The sequence below is a fragment of the Leuciscus leuciscus genome (genome assembly GCF_965113295.1).
Source record: "Leuciscus leuciscus genome assembly, chromosome: 6".
Taxonomy (NCBI): Eukaryota; Metazoa; Chordata; class Actinopteri; order Cypriniformes; family Leuciscidae; genus Leuciscus; species Leuciscus leuciscus.
Genome location: NC_138730.1, coordinates 4737168 through 4755036, shown reverse-complemented (window position 1 = coordinate 4755036; position 17869 = coordinate 4737168). Strand labels below are relative to the sequence as shown.

The 17869-nt window shown below is 44.0% G+C and overlaps 1 protein-coding gene and 1 long non-coding RNA gene across 2 annotated transcripts; one reads left to right on the top strand and one right to left on the bottom strand.

The window, feature by feature from the left end:
• The first annotated feature begins 1960 nt into the window (after positions 1-1960).
• On the top strand, positions 1961-6195 carry LOC309501936 (uncharacterized protein). Its single transcript, XM_082174229.1, has 2 exons — positions 1961-3708; positions 3787-6195. Exons 1-2 carry the CDS (start codon positions 2068-2070, stop codon positions 4390-4392), a joined length of 2247 nt encoding a protein of 748 aa, XP_082030355.1. The 5' UTR covers positions 1961-2067; the 3' UTR covers positions 4393-6195.
• Positions 6196-7639: 1444 nt separating this feature from the next.
• On the bottom strand, positions 7640-17362 carry LOC309502070. Its single transcript, XR_014207121.1, has 2 exons — positions 12913-17362; positions 7640-9229 (listed from the first exon to the last, which is right to left on the bottom strand). It is a non-coding gene; the product is annotated as an uncharacterized lncRNA (long non-coding RNA).
• Positions 17363-17869: the final 507 nt, after the last annotated feature.

The following is a 17869-nucleotide window of genomic DNA, read 5'->3' as shown; positions in this document are numbered from 1 at the left end:
TCTTACGAGAGGTCTCTCGTACTGCGTAAGATATCTTACGCTAGGGGAAAATCCTTTTTCCGCGAGATATTGAAGCCAAAAATTATCCTTAATTTTGTAATAATGCAAAACGCGTTGCGGCAGCATGCAGACATAGGCGAGGCAGCTCGCGCGCCTATTGGCTGCTCTGCGGCAACTGCAGCAGCCTATCGAGCGAGGCCTGGCGTGACGCCAGACCCAATCAGGGCACTTCGCGCCCGCTGCGTCACGTCCCGCCGAAATGGGCGTGGTCTAGGCCTATAAATACCGCTCGCAGGCAGCTATTATCTGATTTTTCATCCTTCAAGCGAAGCACACGCATCGCTGGAGCTGGAGAAGAAGCCGTGCCGTCTGAGAGAGAGCACCTTCAGCGGGACGAGTCACTGAAGTCGCTGGCCGCGCCGCCTTCCTGCCTTCCTGCCTTCCTGCTGCGCTTTCCGGCGCTCATATCCTTTCCTTTACACTGTACTCTGTTTGTGTGTGTGTGTCGCCGCTGCGACACACATTCTAAAAGAGCTAGCGTCTTTTTCAAGATGCCTTCCTGCGGCTCGTGCAGAGCCACACTCAGCGACGGGGATCGCCACGTGGTTTGCGTTTCCTGCCTGGGTGAGGAACATGCAACATGCGGCTGCCCTCACTGCGAGCTGATGACTATGGCGACTCTGAGGACTCGCCTGGCCTTCTTCGCTGAGACTGCTCCCCCGCCCGCCGCGGTGTCGCACCGTAAAAAGCGCCGTGCCCAGCGGGTCCCGGAACCTTCCCCCAGCCGCCAAAGCTGAGACGGGGAGAAGGGACCATAATTCCGGGTGAGGGTAATTCCGGGTAATTCCGCATGAGCTCCGCCAAGACGGAGCTCATGCGAGTACTCGCACAGGCCGCGGCGAGCCTCGGCCTCGAGTGGTCTTCGCCCGAGCAGCCCGCTCACAACCGGCTGGATGGATTTTTCCTGCCTGGGGAGCGCGCTTCGCCTGCGTCCAGACCAGCGCCCTTTCTTCCTGAGTTACACGAAGAAGTCGCTAAGTCCTGGAACGCCCCCTATTCAGCTAGAGTGCGTCCTGCTGTTTCTTTGGCATTCTCCGCAGTTGACGATGCCAAGAACAAAGGATACCTTTCGCTGCCGCCGGTCGAAGAGGCGATAGCGGCCCACTTATGTCCGCCCTCCGCTGGACGGCGTGCTAAGTTGGCCCTACCCTCTAAAGCTTGCCGCACGACGTCAAGCCTGCTCCGCCGCGCTTTCTCCGCCGCCGGGCAAGCTGCGTCAGCGCTGCACACCATGGCTACGCTTCAGATCTTCCAGGCCGATCTCCTCCGTAAGCTGGATGAGGAAGGACCTGACGCGATCTGCGTGCCGGACTTAAGAAGTGCCACGGACCTCGCTCTCCGTGCTACTAAGTCTGCAGCGCAGGCCATTGGACGGAATATGGCCTCTCTCACTGTGACCGAGAGACATCTTTGGCTGACGCTCTCGGAAATGGCCGAGTCCGAGCGCACCGCGTTCCTCGACGCCCCGATTTCCGCCACAGGCCTCTTTGGATCCTCCGTCAAGGATTTTGCGGAGAGATTCGCAGAGGTACAGAAAGCGTCACAGGCTATGAAGCACTTCCTCCCGAAGCGCTCCAGCTCTGCAGCAGGCCGTGCGAAACCGTCTGCTCAGAGCTCACAGCCACAGCCACCGTCCACTGCCTCCACTTCGCAGCGCCGCCAGGCCCGAAGCGCGAGACCGCACTCCCGCTCATCCGGTCGCCGCCCCGCCGTGCGTGGCCCGCGACCTAGGATTACGGTGAAGCCCGAGGCCTCGAAGTCGTCCTAGCACGTCTAGGAAAACGACGGTGTTCAAGTCCCGCTGCGGCCGGACTCACACCAAAGCTATTCGCTCGTCCAGTTCCAGCAAATGTGACTGTTCCAGTGTTTTCTGCAGCCAACAAGCCGGTTCTTTCACCCGCTTGCCTGCACACAAATGCCGTTTTCACGGCTACCCAGATAAATCCCCAAAAGAGTGTATTTTCTGGTGTCCCGGCCACGGCCGATGGTGTCTCATGTGTAGTAAGAATGCCCACTGCCCAGTGCCCATCTCTACACACAAGCACAGCCTGTCACACAGGGCTCGCGCACATAAAACCGACTCAGATCGGTTGCGCTTCAAACATGGTGAATGTGCCCACTACCCAGTGCCCACTAACACCACGTTATGCATGTCTCACGGTTTCTGTAAAAACGAAACCAACGTGCATTCGCTTCACTCAAGCGAACGATGCTTTCGGTGTGATAAATGTGCCCGCTGTCCCGCGCCCACATCCACACATAGACATGACAGTTCCCACGGGAACCGCCCAGCCCTCCCCCTCGCGGTTGACCACCGCAGAGGAGTCGAGCGCGGGCAATCTGCCCGCTGTTATCAGCGCGCCCCATGCCTCAAATGTCACGAGCGCGACGCTTGTGTTGCAGCACGCCGAAGCTTCTCCATCGCTGAGCGAGCGGAGCGCGCTTCGTATTCAACCCCTAGCTATCCATGCAGACGCATGGGCAAAGCTGCCCGGGGTTTCGAAGTGGGTGCTGAACATTATAAAAAGAGGCTATTCGCTACAGTTTCGCCGATGCCCTCGCCGCTATGCGGCGCGCGTCGAGACCACGGTAAAAACAGAAGTAGCACATTTACTTCGAGCCGAAGTGGCGAAACTATTGAGCAAAGGGGCCATAGAGCCTCTCTCTCAAGTTCAGAGCGAAGGAGGGCTATACAGCAGATACTTCCTGGTACCGAAAAAAGACGGGGGTCTCAGACCCATACTAGATCTAAGGCAACTGAACAGAGTGCTTGTGAAGCGACAGTTCAGGATGCTCACAACCAGACAAATCCTTGTGCAGATTCGCCAAGGAGATTGGTTTGTGTCAATAGATCTGAAAGACGCGTATTTTCAGATACAGATAGCGTCACGTCACAGGCGATATTTGAGATTCGCCTTCGAGGGCCAGGCATATCAGTACACAGTCCTGCCGTTCGGTTTATCCCTGGCACCCCGTACATTTACGAAGTGCATGGATGCGGCACTCGCACCCCTCAGAATGAGAGGCATGCGAGTACTGAACTATTTGGACGATTGGCTGATTCTAGCGCAATCTCGCTCAGTGCTCATAGAACACACGACCGTTTTACTCGATCACCTCGAGAATTTGGGTCTCAGTGTCAATTGGGCAAAGAGCTCTCTGTCACCCAGTCAGAAGATATCTTTCCTGGGCACAGAATTGGACTCGCTGTCCATGATAGCGCGACTATCACCACAGCGCGCGGTAGACATTCAACGCACAGCGAACTCGTTCCGCTGCGGCGCGTCTGTCCCGCTCAAGAAATTTCAGAAGATGCTAGGTCTCATGGCCTCAGCATCATCAGTGCTCCAGCTGGGCCTGCTCCGCATGCGCCCGCTGCAGTTTTGGCTGAAAGCGCGAGTCCCACGCAGAGCGTGGGCATCCGGTTTGCTTCGCCTCAGGGTCAATCAGAAGTGCGTCACAGCTCTGAAACCTTGGAGAGCGAACGACTGGTACCAATCAGGTGTAAGCCTGGGGACTTCCTCGAGGGTGAAAGTGGTGTCCACGGACGCATCCACCTCGGGATGGGGAGCGCTGCTCGAGGGCAGACCGTTCTTCGGCCAGTGGTCGGAACGGGAGAAGCTCCTGCACATAAACTGCCTCGAAATGCTGGCAGTAGACAACGCGCTGACGCGTTTTTGTCCCCAAATAAAAGGACGCCACGTCCTGGTCCGTTCGGACAACATGTCTGTGGTGTCCTACATAAATCGCCAGGGCGGCCTCAGGTCCAGGAACCTGTACAGGCTGGCAGAACGCCTCCTGGTATGGGCTCAGTGCAACCTGCGCTCGCTCAGAGCAGCGCACGTGCCAGGGCTCCTGAATATAGGACCAGACAGACTGTCCAGGAACAATGTTCCGGCAGGCGAATGGTCTCTACACCCACAGACAGTCCAACTGCTGTGGAAGAAATTCGGCAGAGCGGAAGTAGACCTGTTCGCGTCTCAAGAAAACGCTCACTGTCCGGAATTTTTCTCCAAGAGCAGGGACGCGCTGGCCCATGTGTGGCCCCGCCGCCCGCTCTATGCTTTTCCCCCCGTCTCTCTCCTGCCTCAGGTGATAGAGCGGATCAGGGAAGAAGGATGCTCAGTATTGCTGGTGGCACCGTTCTGGGAAAACCAACCTTGGTTCCCAGTCGTGATGCAGTTAGCAAGTACTGCCCCGTGGCCAGTACCAGTGAGGAGAGACCTCCTCTCACAGGCCCACGGCTCGATCTGGCATCCTCACCCGGAATTATGGTCCCTTCATGTCTGGGCCATCAACGGGTACATGTTGGACTCCCTAAAGGAGTATTAAACACGATCACGCAGGCTAGAGCTCCGTCTACGAGACGGCTCTACTCCTCGAAATGGTCAGTGTTTTCGGGCTGGTGCACAGCCCGTGGTGTGTCACCCACAGTCTGTGGTGTGACGGAGGTGCTTTCCTTCCTACAAGAGCTGTTGGATAAGGGCAGGGCCCCCTCCACGCTCAAAGTTTATGTGGCGGCTATAGCAGCGTTCTCAGGAACAACGCTTGGTCAGTCAATAGGAAGGAACGATTTAGTCATCCGCTTCCTTAGAGGGGCTAAGAGACTGAATCCTCCCAGACCTCCCTCAGTCCCCGTATGGGACCTTTCTACGGTTCTGGAAGCCATGAAAGGTGCGCCATTTGAGCCTTTACAGTCAATTGATTTGAAACACCTGTCTTTCAAGACTGTGTTTCTGCTGGCTCTCGCTTCAGTGAAGCGCATAGGGGACCTACACGCGCTCTCTGTGAGCGCGGCGTGCATGGAGTTTGGGCCTAATGACTCAAAAGTTATACTCAAACCTAAGCACGGTTATGTTCCAAAATCCCTCAACACACCGTTTAGGGCGCAGGTTATCTCCCTGTCAGCCCTACCGGTCCCTGATGAGGAAAGAGACGCGAGCCTCCTTTGCCCAGTCAGGGCATTACGAGCTTATGTGTCTCGCTCGTCTGTTTTCAGACAGACGGAGCAGCTCTTTGTTTCGTTTAGCGGACGTTCTAAGGGACTAGCCGCGTCGAAACAGAGCCTATCCAGATGGATAGTTGATGCTATAGCGCTGGCATACGCCTCCAAGGGCATGCAGTGCCCGTTGGGTGTCAGAGCGCACTCCACGAGAGGCATGGCCTCTTCGTGGGCCTGGTCAAGTGGAATTGCCTTGCAAGATATTTGTATGGCGGCAGGCTGGGCCTCCCCGTCTACATTTATAAGGTTCTATAACCTAGAGGTTCCCGCCCTGCAGGCCAGGCTGCTGTCGGTCTAAGTTTACCAGTATTATCTGACCTGATGCTATCAGCTCAGAATGCTGCGTCTACTGAGCACAGCTCAATGTTCGACAGTGAAAAGTAGCAGCACGAGATGTGCCTGGGCAAACTGTGTAAGACCCACATTCCCCCATCAGTTCAGGCCGTACCCCGCCCTGTCTGTGTGATGAAATTCGCGTCTAAGCGACGCTGCCATATGTGGAAGAGTGCGGCTTCGCCCCTCCCTCTTCCCGGACTCCCTGTGAGTTCCCTGAGTGATTGTGCACTATATGTACCCCGGGCTTTCGCCCTTGGGTCTTTGGTGTCAGATCTCAGCATGCACGGCGTTTTGCATTGGGTCCCCTAGCGTAAGATATCTTACGCAGTACGAGAGACCTCTCGTAAGAGAACGTACTCGGTTACTAACGTAACCTCGGTTCTCTCTAGAAGAGGGAACGAGTACTGCGCATCTTGCCGTGCATGCACACGCTCTGGTTGCTTCGATGATGAAAAACCAGATAATAGCTGCCTGCGAGCGGTATTTATAGGCCTAGACCACGCCCATTTCGGCGGGACGTGACGCAGCGGGCGCGAAGTGCCCTGATTGGGTCTGGCGTCACGCCAGGCCTCGCTCGATAGGCTGCTGCAGTTGCCGCAGAGCAGCCAATAGGCGCGCGAGCTGCCTCGCCTATGTCTGCATGCTGCCGCAACGCGTTTTGCATTATTACAAAATTAAGGATAATTTTTGGCTTCAATATCTCGCGGAAAAAGGATTTTCCCCTAGCGTAAGTTATCTTACGCAGTACTCGTTCCCTCTTCTAGAGAGAACCGAGGTTACGTTAGTAACCGAGTACGTTTTCTCTTGTGGCTCGCGCACACCGCACTTTCTTCACTCGATCTATTTATGAGGCGTCGTCTATATGAGTATGTGCGCGGAGAGTTTGTGTGTGCGTGCTCGCGTCTCAGATGAGTATGTGCGCGAGTTTGTGTGTGTGTGAGTTTGTGTGTGTGTGTGTGTGTGTGTGTGTGTGTGTGTGTGTGTGTGTGTGTGTGTGTGTGTGTGTGTGCTCGCGTCTCAGATGAGTTCCGTGCGTCTCGTGTGTGTAGAGTTTGTGTGTGTGTGTGTGCGTGAGCGACTTTAGATGTGACGTTGTGCATTTCATATAGTTGGAGCATTCAGCAGTATACATGTATGTGTGACTACTTAGTATATGTGTATGCAAGCGTTTTATGTGTGCGTGAATGAAGTTCGATTTAGGTCCTAGACGGCGCCTCATATCTATTAGTTCTGGTGAAATCACAACATATAATGCACACAAAGTGTCTCTGCTTGATATACAACCACTGATGAACATAATCAAAAAAAAAAAAAAAAAAACTACGAATGCGGATTAGAACCCAAAACCTCTGACACTCTTGACTAAAGTTCAAGTTCAGCAGCAGTGTTCCTCTTCGGGTAAGTCTAGTATTTTAATGCCAACTGCAAATCTTGCATATCAAGTATGAAGTATATCAAGTATATTTATATGAGGCTATACTATGTGTGTTAAATATTTCTGCTCAGTGTCAGATATTTCTCTGTTTTGTAAAAGTCTATAATATGTAATATAATATATATAAATAATATGAGAAGACAACATTTTGATCTTAACTTAAGTGTTTTCGGCTACATCAGTAGCCTTTTAAACGGCACAATTTTTTATTTAATCAGAAATCAGAAAATCTTTTTCAGAAAACACACAGGTATTATTTTTTTGATAAAGTGTGTGCGGTTTCGTTTTCTTAAGCACCGGAACCGTTTGAAAAATACCGAGTAGGTACTGGTATCGGATAAAACCCAACCAATACCCAACGAGACTCAAACTGTGTCCTGAGGTGAGGAAACATCACTGAGATATTAAAGAGATCTTCATTTACCTCTGATATGTGAACAAACCTTTCAAACATTCGTGAAAGGAAATTATCATTAAGCTTTATTGCAACAAAGGGTTTGTGCGAGAACAAAATGTGAAGTTATTGAAATGTTTAACACAAAGGAGTAAAGAGAACAAAAGCTCACTGTCACAGCTTTATACATCAACACCTGCTTTATTAACTGTGTCAGTAGAAGTGAATCATTTCAGTGTGAAAACAGACTTGGTCAGATTGTAGGAAAACGCTGCACTCCTGCTAAAATCAGTGCAGTTCCAGCTTCAGCTCACAGCGTCCAGCTCACATGAGAAATGTCTCTGTCTCTAGTGTGTTTTTACTGTGACAAGCAACACGTCACACTACTTTACACTTACTTTACTCTCAGTGATTTACTAAGAGCCTACAAACATGTTTAAACTAGAGGACAAACGGCTTTAACTAAAGGTTTGTGTTTGAACTCAAAATAACATTTGTATTTGCTCCCTGTGGTTTATTCCATACGCCGTACACTCATTAGTTTCTCCTTTACAGAGACTCAATAGGAGTCGCACCGACACACACACACAAACATATGAACATCATTCAGGTTTTACATCTATTATATTATAAAACACAAATATCTGTGCAAGATCATGTAAAGTCAGTAATTAATCTGATTACAGGAATTCAGTTTAACTTATTCTTACAAAAAAAAACAGTAATTGAAATATAATAATTTGCACTTTGTTCCACTGAACACTGATTGTTTTCTCTTCTGTTCCACTTTACAGAGTAGATAAAGATCGATCTGCAAACGTCAGCGGTGGATTGTATAAATCAAGGTTTAAACCTATGAAACGGAGATGAGAGGAGCAGAAACCATCAGGTGATCCACAGAAGAGTCTCACTACTGTCTATGAGGAGAAATAAATGTGTAAATGTGTTTCATACAGGTGGAAGAGACTCAGACTTCACAATTAAATAAAGCAGTGTGTGTGTTAGCATGCGTATTAGAAACATGTGATATTGAATGATTCATGTTGGTTTATTATTCAGCCAAATGATGGTTTAGTTGTAATTAAAGGTGGAACAGAGGAAGAAGCTCAGATGAGTGTCAGCAGAAATCTTCAGTATCAGGCCTGCAAATATAATAATGTTTGGATTGAACTCTTCCATACTTATTAAATATTTCTAATCATGAACGTGATTGTCAAGTATAGCACATAAATGTGTCAAAAGATATAAAGTTTACATGTAACTTTTAAACATTTACGTTATCTCTCTAACATTTTATACACAGAATATATTTATTGTTATTGTTTTATTGTATATGAAGTTAGTTATGTGTGTGTGTTGCTGATGCACAGATCTACTGTATATTGTCTTTGTTCTGTGGATGAAGTCTCTTCTCCTCTACAGAACGACTAAACATGTTTACCAGTTAACAGCATTTGTGTGTGTTTCACTCGCTCCTCAGATAGCAGACGGATGTGGGCCACTTCAGGCAATGATGCGGCACTCATGGCCTTCTTATGGCCCGAATGACTAATCTGGGTGTAAACCAAATATGGCCCTCATTCTGACCCATACAATGTATTGTTGACTATTGCCACATACCCGTGTGACTTGTGACTGGTTTTGTGATCCAGGGTCATATGTTGCAGCAAATGTGGCCCAGTTATCTTAAAACATAACTGGGCCAGTTTTGGCAAAGATGAGGGACTATAATCACTGTGAATCTGAATGTGAACCTAAAGTGGCCCACACATGACACAGCAAATAAGGCCCGATTACATTGCGAAATAATTTGGACAACATTTGGCAAATGAATGGCACAGTCAGCACTGGCTAACCAGGGTGTAAGCCTTATGGCACAGTAAGCAACGTGTGTGTGTGTGTGTACTGTGCAGCACAAACACAGATGTGCACTAGCTCTTACAGTCAGTTAACTTAAGTTGTACATGTTGGTAGAGTGTCTGATTGAGAATTTTTTTATGGTCTTGGAACGTAACCAAAGAGTATAGAAGCCCAAGAGGCGAAACTCAATAGAACGCTCCATAGCAACAGTTGCCCCCATGACGTGACCGTGCGGCCGCCATTATGGACTGAAAACTGAAGGAAAACGCCGAAAAATAATGGGAGTCAATGGCACTGAACCAACTTAACATAGACTTGTAGTCAAGACCGCCTAAACCGAGACCAAGACACTACCAAGACCAGAGGGTATCGAGACCAAGACAAGACCAAGACCAAGACTAAGACAGACCAAGTCAAGACCAAGACCAAGTCGAGACCAAGACCGAGACCAAGTCGAGACCGGAGGGGAAAAAAACCAGACTAGTGTTGAAGCTAAGCAACTTGTATGAATTCAAGAACAGCAGCATACAGTACTAGGGTTCAGCCGCAGTTTACATTCAATACATATTAGACGGTATTACTTCAACTACACAGGCAGAACAATACAGAGACAGACCATGTCATGTGTGTGACTGAGCTCACTGTAAATGTTTTTGCAGACTGGGTGAGATCAACTATGTGTAGCAATTGCATGGTGGCTGTTACTGCACTATTAGAGGATTGAGACTCCCTTAACTTTTGTGTACTGTTGAGGACTGACATGACTGGTACTGACTGGTTCATCTGACAAAACATCAAACACCTCCAACACCATCTTGCTCCTCCAACAACTGTCTAAAGAATGAGAAATATGTAACCAATTGAAATTATACTTAATGTGTAGATGAAATCGTAACATCAAATTAAAGATACACAATTGTAAACTTGGATTAGGCCTAATGTTTAGTCAACACAACGGAGATATGCATATGATATTTAAAAGACCATTTATTTAGTCTAACACCATCTTCTGTGTTAGTCTAACACACACAGATATCAAAGTCACAAATTCATCTAAGCAAATGCCTGCCTATCTCTGCCGATTTCGGAGTCTCCAAATGAATCAATTCTGCAACTTTTAAATACATAATTAATTTTTTTTAAACGAAATTATAGGCTTAAGTGCAGGATCCGAAAGTTGGTCGTTTTGTCGCTATGGTTACACACACACACACACACACACACACACGGTGCGCTCAAAGTCATCTGTCAGTTGTGCAGTTACCCAAAATCTCCTGAATGAAGTTAAAACCCATCATGTCACTGATATGTGTTTTTTAAATCAAGTGATCAAAGTGCTCGTTGCCGCTGCGATCAGTGGCGCGGATAAAGTGTTTTCTGGTGTGGCTCGCGCACACGCCGCACTTTCACACGGACGCGCGCTTCAATCCGTTCCGTTGCGGATAATAATGTTGCATTATCGAACGTTGTGTCGTCGTGGATATTGTAGTATTGTATTGCTAAATTCCCCGACCACTATGTCGGTCTGAGACAGCGAGACCTAGACAAGACCGAGAGGTCCGAGACCAAGACAAGACCAAGACCAAAGACCGTCAAGGCCGTGACAAGACCGAGACCACGTAAAAGTGGTCTCGAGACCGGTCTCGAGACCAAGACCGGTCTCGAGACATACATCACTAACTTAACATAACAAAAACTTAACATAACTTCTTTTTTTCTGGCCGTCATATCTAAATATGAAAACAATTTAAAATACACAATGAGGATGACCGACGTTAAATTACGTTAAATTACAGAAAATGTTACGTCTATGTGTCGGTTATGCATGGCCTAATTACCCTTAGGAAAATAGTATTTTGGGACAAAATATTACTATAGAAGGACTATAAGACTACTATAGAAATACTATAGCGGCTCTAGGATATTATAGAGGTATTATTTTGGTAGCCTACCATTCACAACTTTTGATAGTGGAAGCGCAAATAAATGCGTACCGTTCGGTACCGTAACGCTCAGTGGAAACGAGCCATACATACTTCTGTGATGTTCTGTAATATTTTAAAGCTGCTATAGTATTTCTATAGTAGTCTTATTGTACTTCTATAGTATGTCCCACATTACTATAGTATTCCTATAAGATTACTATAATATTTTGTCCCAAAATACTATAAGATTCCTATAGTACATTTTCGTAAGGGTATGTCCCCCACCGAATCGGCTTCATTAGCCTACCCAGGGCCGGATTAACAATTTCCTGTGCCCTGGGCAACAAGACTCAAGGCCCCCCCTAGTTAAGGGGTTTCGGGGGCATGCTCCCCCGAGAAAATTAGGATTTCTCTGACCTACATATGTGCAATTTAGGACTTTTGAAGGCCAAAACATTATAAGAAATAGGCTAGCTTTAAAACCTTGTCATTAGATTATTTGTCAATACCTGCTCTCTCCTCATCTTCATATTTCTTATTCTCTCAGTATTCTTATCCTGGCCTATTTCTACCTCTCCTAAAGCTGAACTTTGATTGATAGTCTTTTCATTTTCGTCTGTGTCAGTGATGAAAATAAACATAGGCTCAACTGATATATACGTTTTATGAATCATTTTCTTAGACATGTTAATTTACTCAAGGCTACCAGGAAAGCTGTAGCCTAAATCAGTATTGCCATTAGGAACCTTCTGCAAGCTTTGGGATTTGAAAACGTCTGTTTTTAAATGTTAAAAGTAATTTTAAATAATACAAATTATAGACTACGTTTAACGCAGTTGGTGGAATTGGCAGACGTTCCCTTAAGCATCGTGCGCTGTGGAAACGCGTCAAAGCATTCTCGGGTATAATTATGCAGCATTAATGCATGAATGATTTTGAACGAATATTTCATCATGTCGATATACAATGGTCACATAATGTTAAAACTAATCTTGCTATTGATCTCTTTGTTAGACTACCGACCCTATAGAACAAATGTCCGGCTAATATCGAACCTGAAACGAACTTTACCGCGCTCAACCAGCGGGAGTGCATTTCACGAATTAGTAATCGCTGGCGTTCCGCGGGGAGGGAGGAAAGTCTGCGTTAACCCGCGTAGATGCAGTTTATGCAGTGAAGACTGTAAAGAGTTTGATAACTTTATTACATTTCTGTGTATTTCCTACCTGTCAGGGCCCCCTAGATGTCATGGGCCCCTGGGCAAGTGACCAGATGCCCTAATGGTTAATCCGGCCCTGAGCCTACCACTTACGGTTTGCAAAGATACAATTATAAAATTACTGCAAACCTTTAATCTATCAATATTTATGTTCTATTATGCATTTTCCTTGTTATATGAATAACAGAAATTCATGAAATAATATATAGGCAGACACACAGTAATAAGATATTTATTCAAATGTTGATTTTGAAATTAGTGAACATCACCATATATATGATTTGGAAAAATAAATAAATAAATAAAATTATAAATGAATATTTCTAAAGACAGTTAATCTTTTACATAGAATATCACAAAAATATTGTTTTTTCAACATCTTCAGTGAAAGTGCACACAGTGAACGTTTCAATGGCAAGAATATAAACAATCTGTGAATGTCCTATTACAGGCGGAAAGGTACAAAAAAGATGTGCAATCTAGCAAGTGCACACGTGAACTATAAACAGTACTAAAATGGAAGTGGTGCCATAAGATCTCAGTAATTAATCAGACACCACCATCTATTACCGCTAACGATTTCAGCAGCTTTCAGTCCATAATGGCGGACGCGCCTCCGCAGCGCCATCTACAGACTGTTACCCATAACACAACAGAGTTTTGCCTCTTGGGCTTCTATACTCTTTGACGTAACTGAATATTTGGTGATTTTGAGTTGCTGTGTGTAAAAATCTTTGCTGTGGTTTCAAGCAGGACATATTCTTGGGTCAACATTATTATTTTGTCATCTTGGAACACAATTCCTGTCCAGAAACCCTAACCCTACACATAACTTTCATAAAACATTGAAGTTTGAGTTTGAGTCTGCGCAGTACGCTCAGCCATCAGGAAGTGAGAGCTTCTAATTGACTTCGCTTTTCTCCGTTGAATCCAATGGGGTCGCTGTGTCCAGTTTATATACTGTCTATGGTGTGTGTACACTGATAGAGAATAATGTGTTCGAATTTTAAAGATGCGGCGCTGCGCGTCCGGTGTGCGATCCCATTTAGGCTTCTACTTTGTGGTGAGATCTGCTGGTATTTATCTCATTTTCCTGAAGAACCCCTAGTATGGAAGTAGCTAGGTAGTCTTTTGCTGTCAGGTCAGAATAGGATTAAATCCTCACTAGCTTGTTTAACCTATACCAGTAAATCTAGGAGTATCCCTACACTCTCGTGAAACAATAACAATCATTGACAACTATAGGCACATTGATCAAATTCATGCTTTCCCTCCAGCAGAATCTTTCCTGGATCCTTCGTTGTCCTTGGTCTTGCAAAGTATAATATAATGCTCTGTCTATTACTAATAGAACTGTCTTTGTAAGCTGAAGCTTATCCAATCTCAACAGGGCAGTCCTGAGTGGATATTACACAGGCTAATTTACCTTGTATGCAGTTCAAGCAATAGATACAAATAACGTGTTCTCATCTGAGGTTTCCAAGTTAGGATAATACAGCAGAGTAATATGAGCAAAAATAATTTCAGTTAATAAACTGAGCTAGAAGAGAACTCATTTCTCCCCAGGGATGCACACGACATCGAAATCAAAAATGCTACAACTCAAAATCAGAGAAGCAGTCATATATATATATATATATATATATATATATATAAGAAACCAGTTACATTTGTTCCAGCAATTTCTTGTTTTTTTCCCAGAGGAAATAAATCATGTGACATCAACCTTGTTTCCCATATAGGCCTATGGGCATTAATACGTCCTTTCTGTCCTCTGCGCTTCGGGCCTCTGTGTAAGTGTGTGCGTGCATATGTATCTGGAAGTGTATATGTAGGTCCAACATATCTATCAAAATTCAAATAATTCACTACAACTTTGATAGAGATAAGTTAAGTCAAGTATAGTTGATCTCTATTTTTATTTATTTATTAATCAACATGTATTAGGCTAAATTCAAACTGGTTGGAGGTTCTCTCCCCTGCACTCCCTCAAGCCTGTGGTGAGGGAGAGAGCGCCACCTCGTGGTCATATAAAAGTGGTCACTCGTGGTCACCATCTCATAGAGGTACAACATCTCTTCACCTGGACTGATCCTCAACTCAACTCAAGAAGAAGAGCCATCTCAGAGAAACTGATGAAGACACATCTTTTCTGTCAACACTTGACCCGTTAACACTAACATTTACTAATACATCTGTTTTTTCTATAAAAACAAAACACAACCTTGCTATGTGTACTGTGCTAGACTAACTGAGACTTGTCACAGCACTTAGATGTTGCTCTTTAGTTAATTTGAGTTTATTGTTCTCATTTGAAAGTCGCTTTGGACAAAATTAGTGTCTGCTAAATAGCCTATGATTAAATTTAAATCTTAAAAAAAAAAACTTCTTCTTTGCTTTCCCTATTTCTCAAATACATAAAATAATAATAATAATAATACAAAATCTGAAAAAATTGCAATGCAAGAGCCCAACAATAATGAATCTTGAAACAATCACACACACAAAAAAAAAAAAAATTCAATGAAAAAAAAAAAAATGCATCCTATCTGATGAAATCATTGCGATGATGTTATTTTCCTATTCTATTCACAAACTATACTATTTGTTTATTCTTTTGTTTTTACAGTTATTTAAGATCTCATTGATTTACGTTAAAAAGCTCTCAGAATTTCATCAAATGTTTATGGCCAGATGAATATCAGCAACTGCACCAACTTGCTTATGTTTAGCTCAGTTTGGGCCTCTGAATATATTGTTCTTATATATTAATACTCTATGAGCTGTAAAAGCCCGATATACCAACGGTGATACAACACATAAAGCACATTAGACTTGTCTGACCGTTATTTCATATATCAGGATTTACAGGGTTAATAAATAACAAAAAAAAAACACCAGCATTAAACAGTTGCTAACAGCAATTAAACTCTATGTAGGATTATGTTTGACCAGTACGTCTCCAGAAAGCAAGGTTAACTATGAAAGCTGGTTTCTGCCACAGAATAAAAAATAAAAAAAGCATTTGGGACTTTTTTTCTCTCACAATTGCATATTTATATATGAGATATAATTGTGAGATACAAAGTCAGAATTGACATAAAATTGCAGTTGTGTGTTATAAAATCAGAATTTCGAGATAAAGCCTATGCATGCATTTCTGAGAAATGCATATTTTTTTTATTTCCTTTATAACACGCAATTCTGACCTTATATCTTACAATTCTGAGAAATAAAGTCAGAATTGCGAGATGTAAAGTTGCAATTATCTTTTAAAATGTTTTATTCTGTGGCGGAAACAAGCTTTATAAACTGTTTATTAACCCAGTCATTGCTGTGGATATCTGGGGCTCATTCTTCGTACGTCGCTAACTCAGTTAGCTGGATTTGATTGTTGACGATTTGGCATGATCTTGGATTGTTTGGTTCTTCGACGCTCATCCTGGACTTGCTGTCATAGCAACAGGTGCGCAAGCTTAAACCTGCTCGAGAGCTTATTTCATGTAAACAGGATTAGATCGCGGCTCATAAGCGGAGCTGATACGGGAAGTCCAGCGCAGCGCGATAGTGCACTTTCTAAGATGTATATTTTTTCTCGTGACTCGTGAGATTGTCGTTTACATTATTAAATTGTTGGAAACGCACATTTATTTTCGACTTGTCGGAGTCGGGCTTTAACTACAGGACAAACTGTTTGCATTGCCCTAAGATTATTTGCGAGTGGCTCTTTCCTTTACACTATTGGAGATGCGGAGAACTTGATGGAAAGTGCTATCTGTCGTGTCATTCGGAGTTTACCTGGCGCTTTGAGGCTTAAAAAACAGTTTTAGTTTTTTTGTGGCATTTCCAAGCCACTTTAGACCCAATGTTGTAAAGCAGTTTTTTTTTAAAGCAGTTTTTTTTTTTTTTTTTTTTTTTGGCTATCATAATTTTTTATGAAGATCATGCAATCATGACCATGCCGATTACAGTATATGTCACTCAGGCTTCACTAACGTGATTGGTACCATAGACTATAGGCTACCATAGACTGTCATCAAGGCCTCAATGAAGGGGATTATGTGAACAGAAAGGGGGTTCACAATGTAAATGTGCAGCCCAGTTAATATTGGGATTCTTAATATTCCAGATTAATAATATTATATAAAAATAAAAAAGGCAGTTGACTAAAATCGTCCATATCACAAATGTGAAAGCAAAATGGGCAGGATCTGTGCATGACTTAAGAATTTTCATAGATTCACATTTATGCACATTATTTGAAAGTGGTAAGAAAAGTTCCACAATTAAATATCAAGCTCACTGTATTACATACACTTATGCTGATCCTAACAGAACTGCATTTCTTCATAGGTGATTATGACATGTTCCTGCCTGCAGACAGGTGTTTTATGACCCCATTCCCTGACCCAAACCAGTTACAATGCAGCTCTAGCCAGGACAAGGGCACACAATGAAATGAACTTTGGCTAACTAAAGGGAAGATTTCAGTGTCTGAAAAGTCTGAGGGTTGCACACCTGACAGGGCCTGTGACATTGTTGCATGTGCCATATTACACAACATTGCCAAAAAAAAACGGAAAAAAAAACACTTTTCATTAAATGTTTAATAAAAGACAAATATGCTTAGTTCCTTGAGTTTTATTTCAAATGTTCTTTGTAAAGAAAAGCCAGTGGTCAAGTGCCTGCAACAAGAGATATTAGACACATGCTCATGCAACAAATAAAAAGGAAAAGTTGTCTATACACTGCCCACCTGTAGGCCTATGTCTCCTCTGTCTGTGCAGACTCTTCTGTAGGCCTTTCTGTAGATGTGGAATCCTGCAACTTATATTGCAGCCATTAAGCATACAAGTATAAATTAAGTAATTTATGTTAAAGTTATTTATGCACTTGCAGGTAGGCTAGTTCCTCCATATGACAGTTATCTGAGAGGGTTTATTCACTGTCCAGTGCAATGGAAACAAATGGACATTACAAAGTCTTATACTTTCTTTCCTTTGGAAAGTTAGAAAATGTCCACTTACTGCACATATTTCAGCCACCACTTTCTTGGGAACAGATACAAGTGTTGGTGTAAAAGTGGAAAACACAATGACATTACAATGAACTACACTCGGGAAACATTTGATCAATAACTCATGGCAAAATATTTTCAGTTTTCACTTTCACAAGTCAAAGCAATTCATCATTACTCTCAAGATCTTTTCTTTTTTTCTAGCCTTTTTCTTGGTTGCTTTTATAAACAGACAACCATTTATTTAACAGTTCCTTTTATAGAAGAGACTATAATAACAAAAAATTACCATTATATAGAATATTTTTTGTACTTCACTTTTATTTGTTCCCATGTTCTAGTGTGGTGACTCTGACATTACAATGAACAAAGTAATTATGCAATTATTAAAATACAAAAATATAGGCTAATAAGTGATAAAAACATCTAACATGGCCACTTCTAACGGATTTAAATTGTCTGCTACTTTTTGCCAGCCCTCTCTCCTGGCTTTTGCAGACTTTGAGGTGTTCCCTGGCGTTTTGATTAAACATTAAAATTCCGAATAAACTTCGACTACTAGTTCTTGCTCTGCTGAGGAGAAAAACTGAGCGCGCTCTTTGGCCACGCTGAACAGCCAAT

Coding starts and splice junctions, on each gene's coding strand:
- LOC309501936 (XM_082174229.1), top strand. CDS start 2,068: ATGCCCACTGCCCAGTGCCCATCTCTACACACAAGCACAGCCTGTCAC. Junction 3,709..3,786: donor ACATAAACTGCCTCGAAATG/CTGGCAGTAGAC, acceptor TCGGACAACATG/TCTGTGGTGTCCTACATAAA.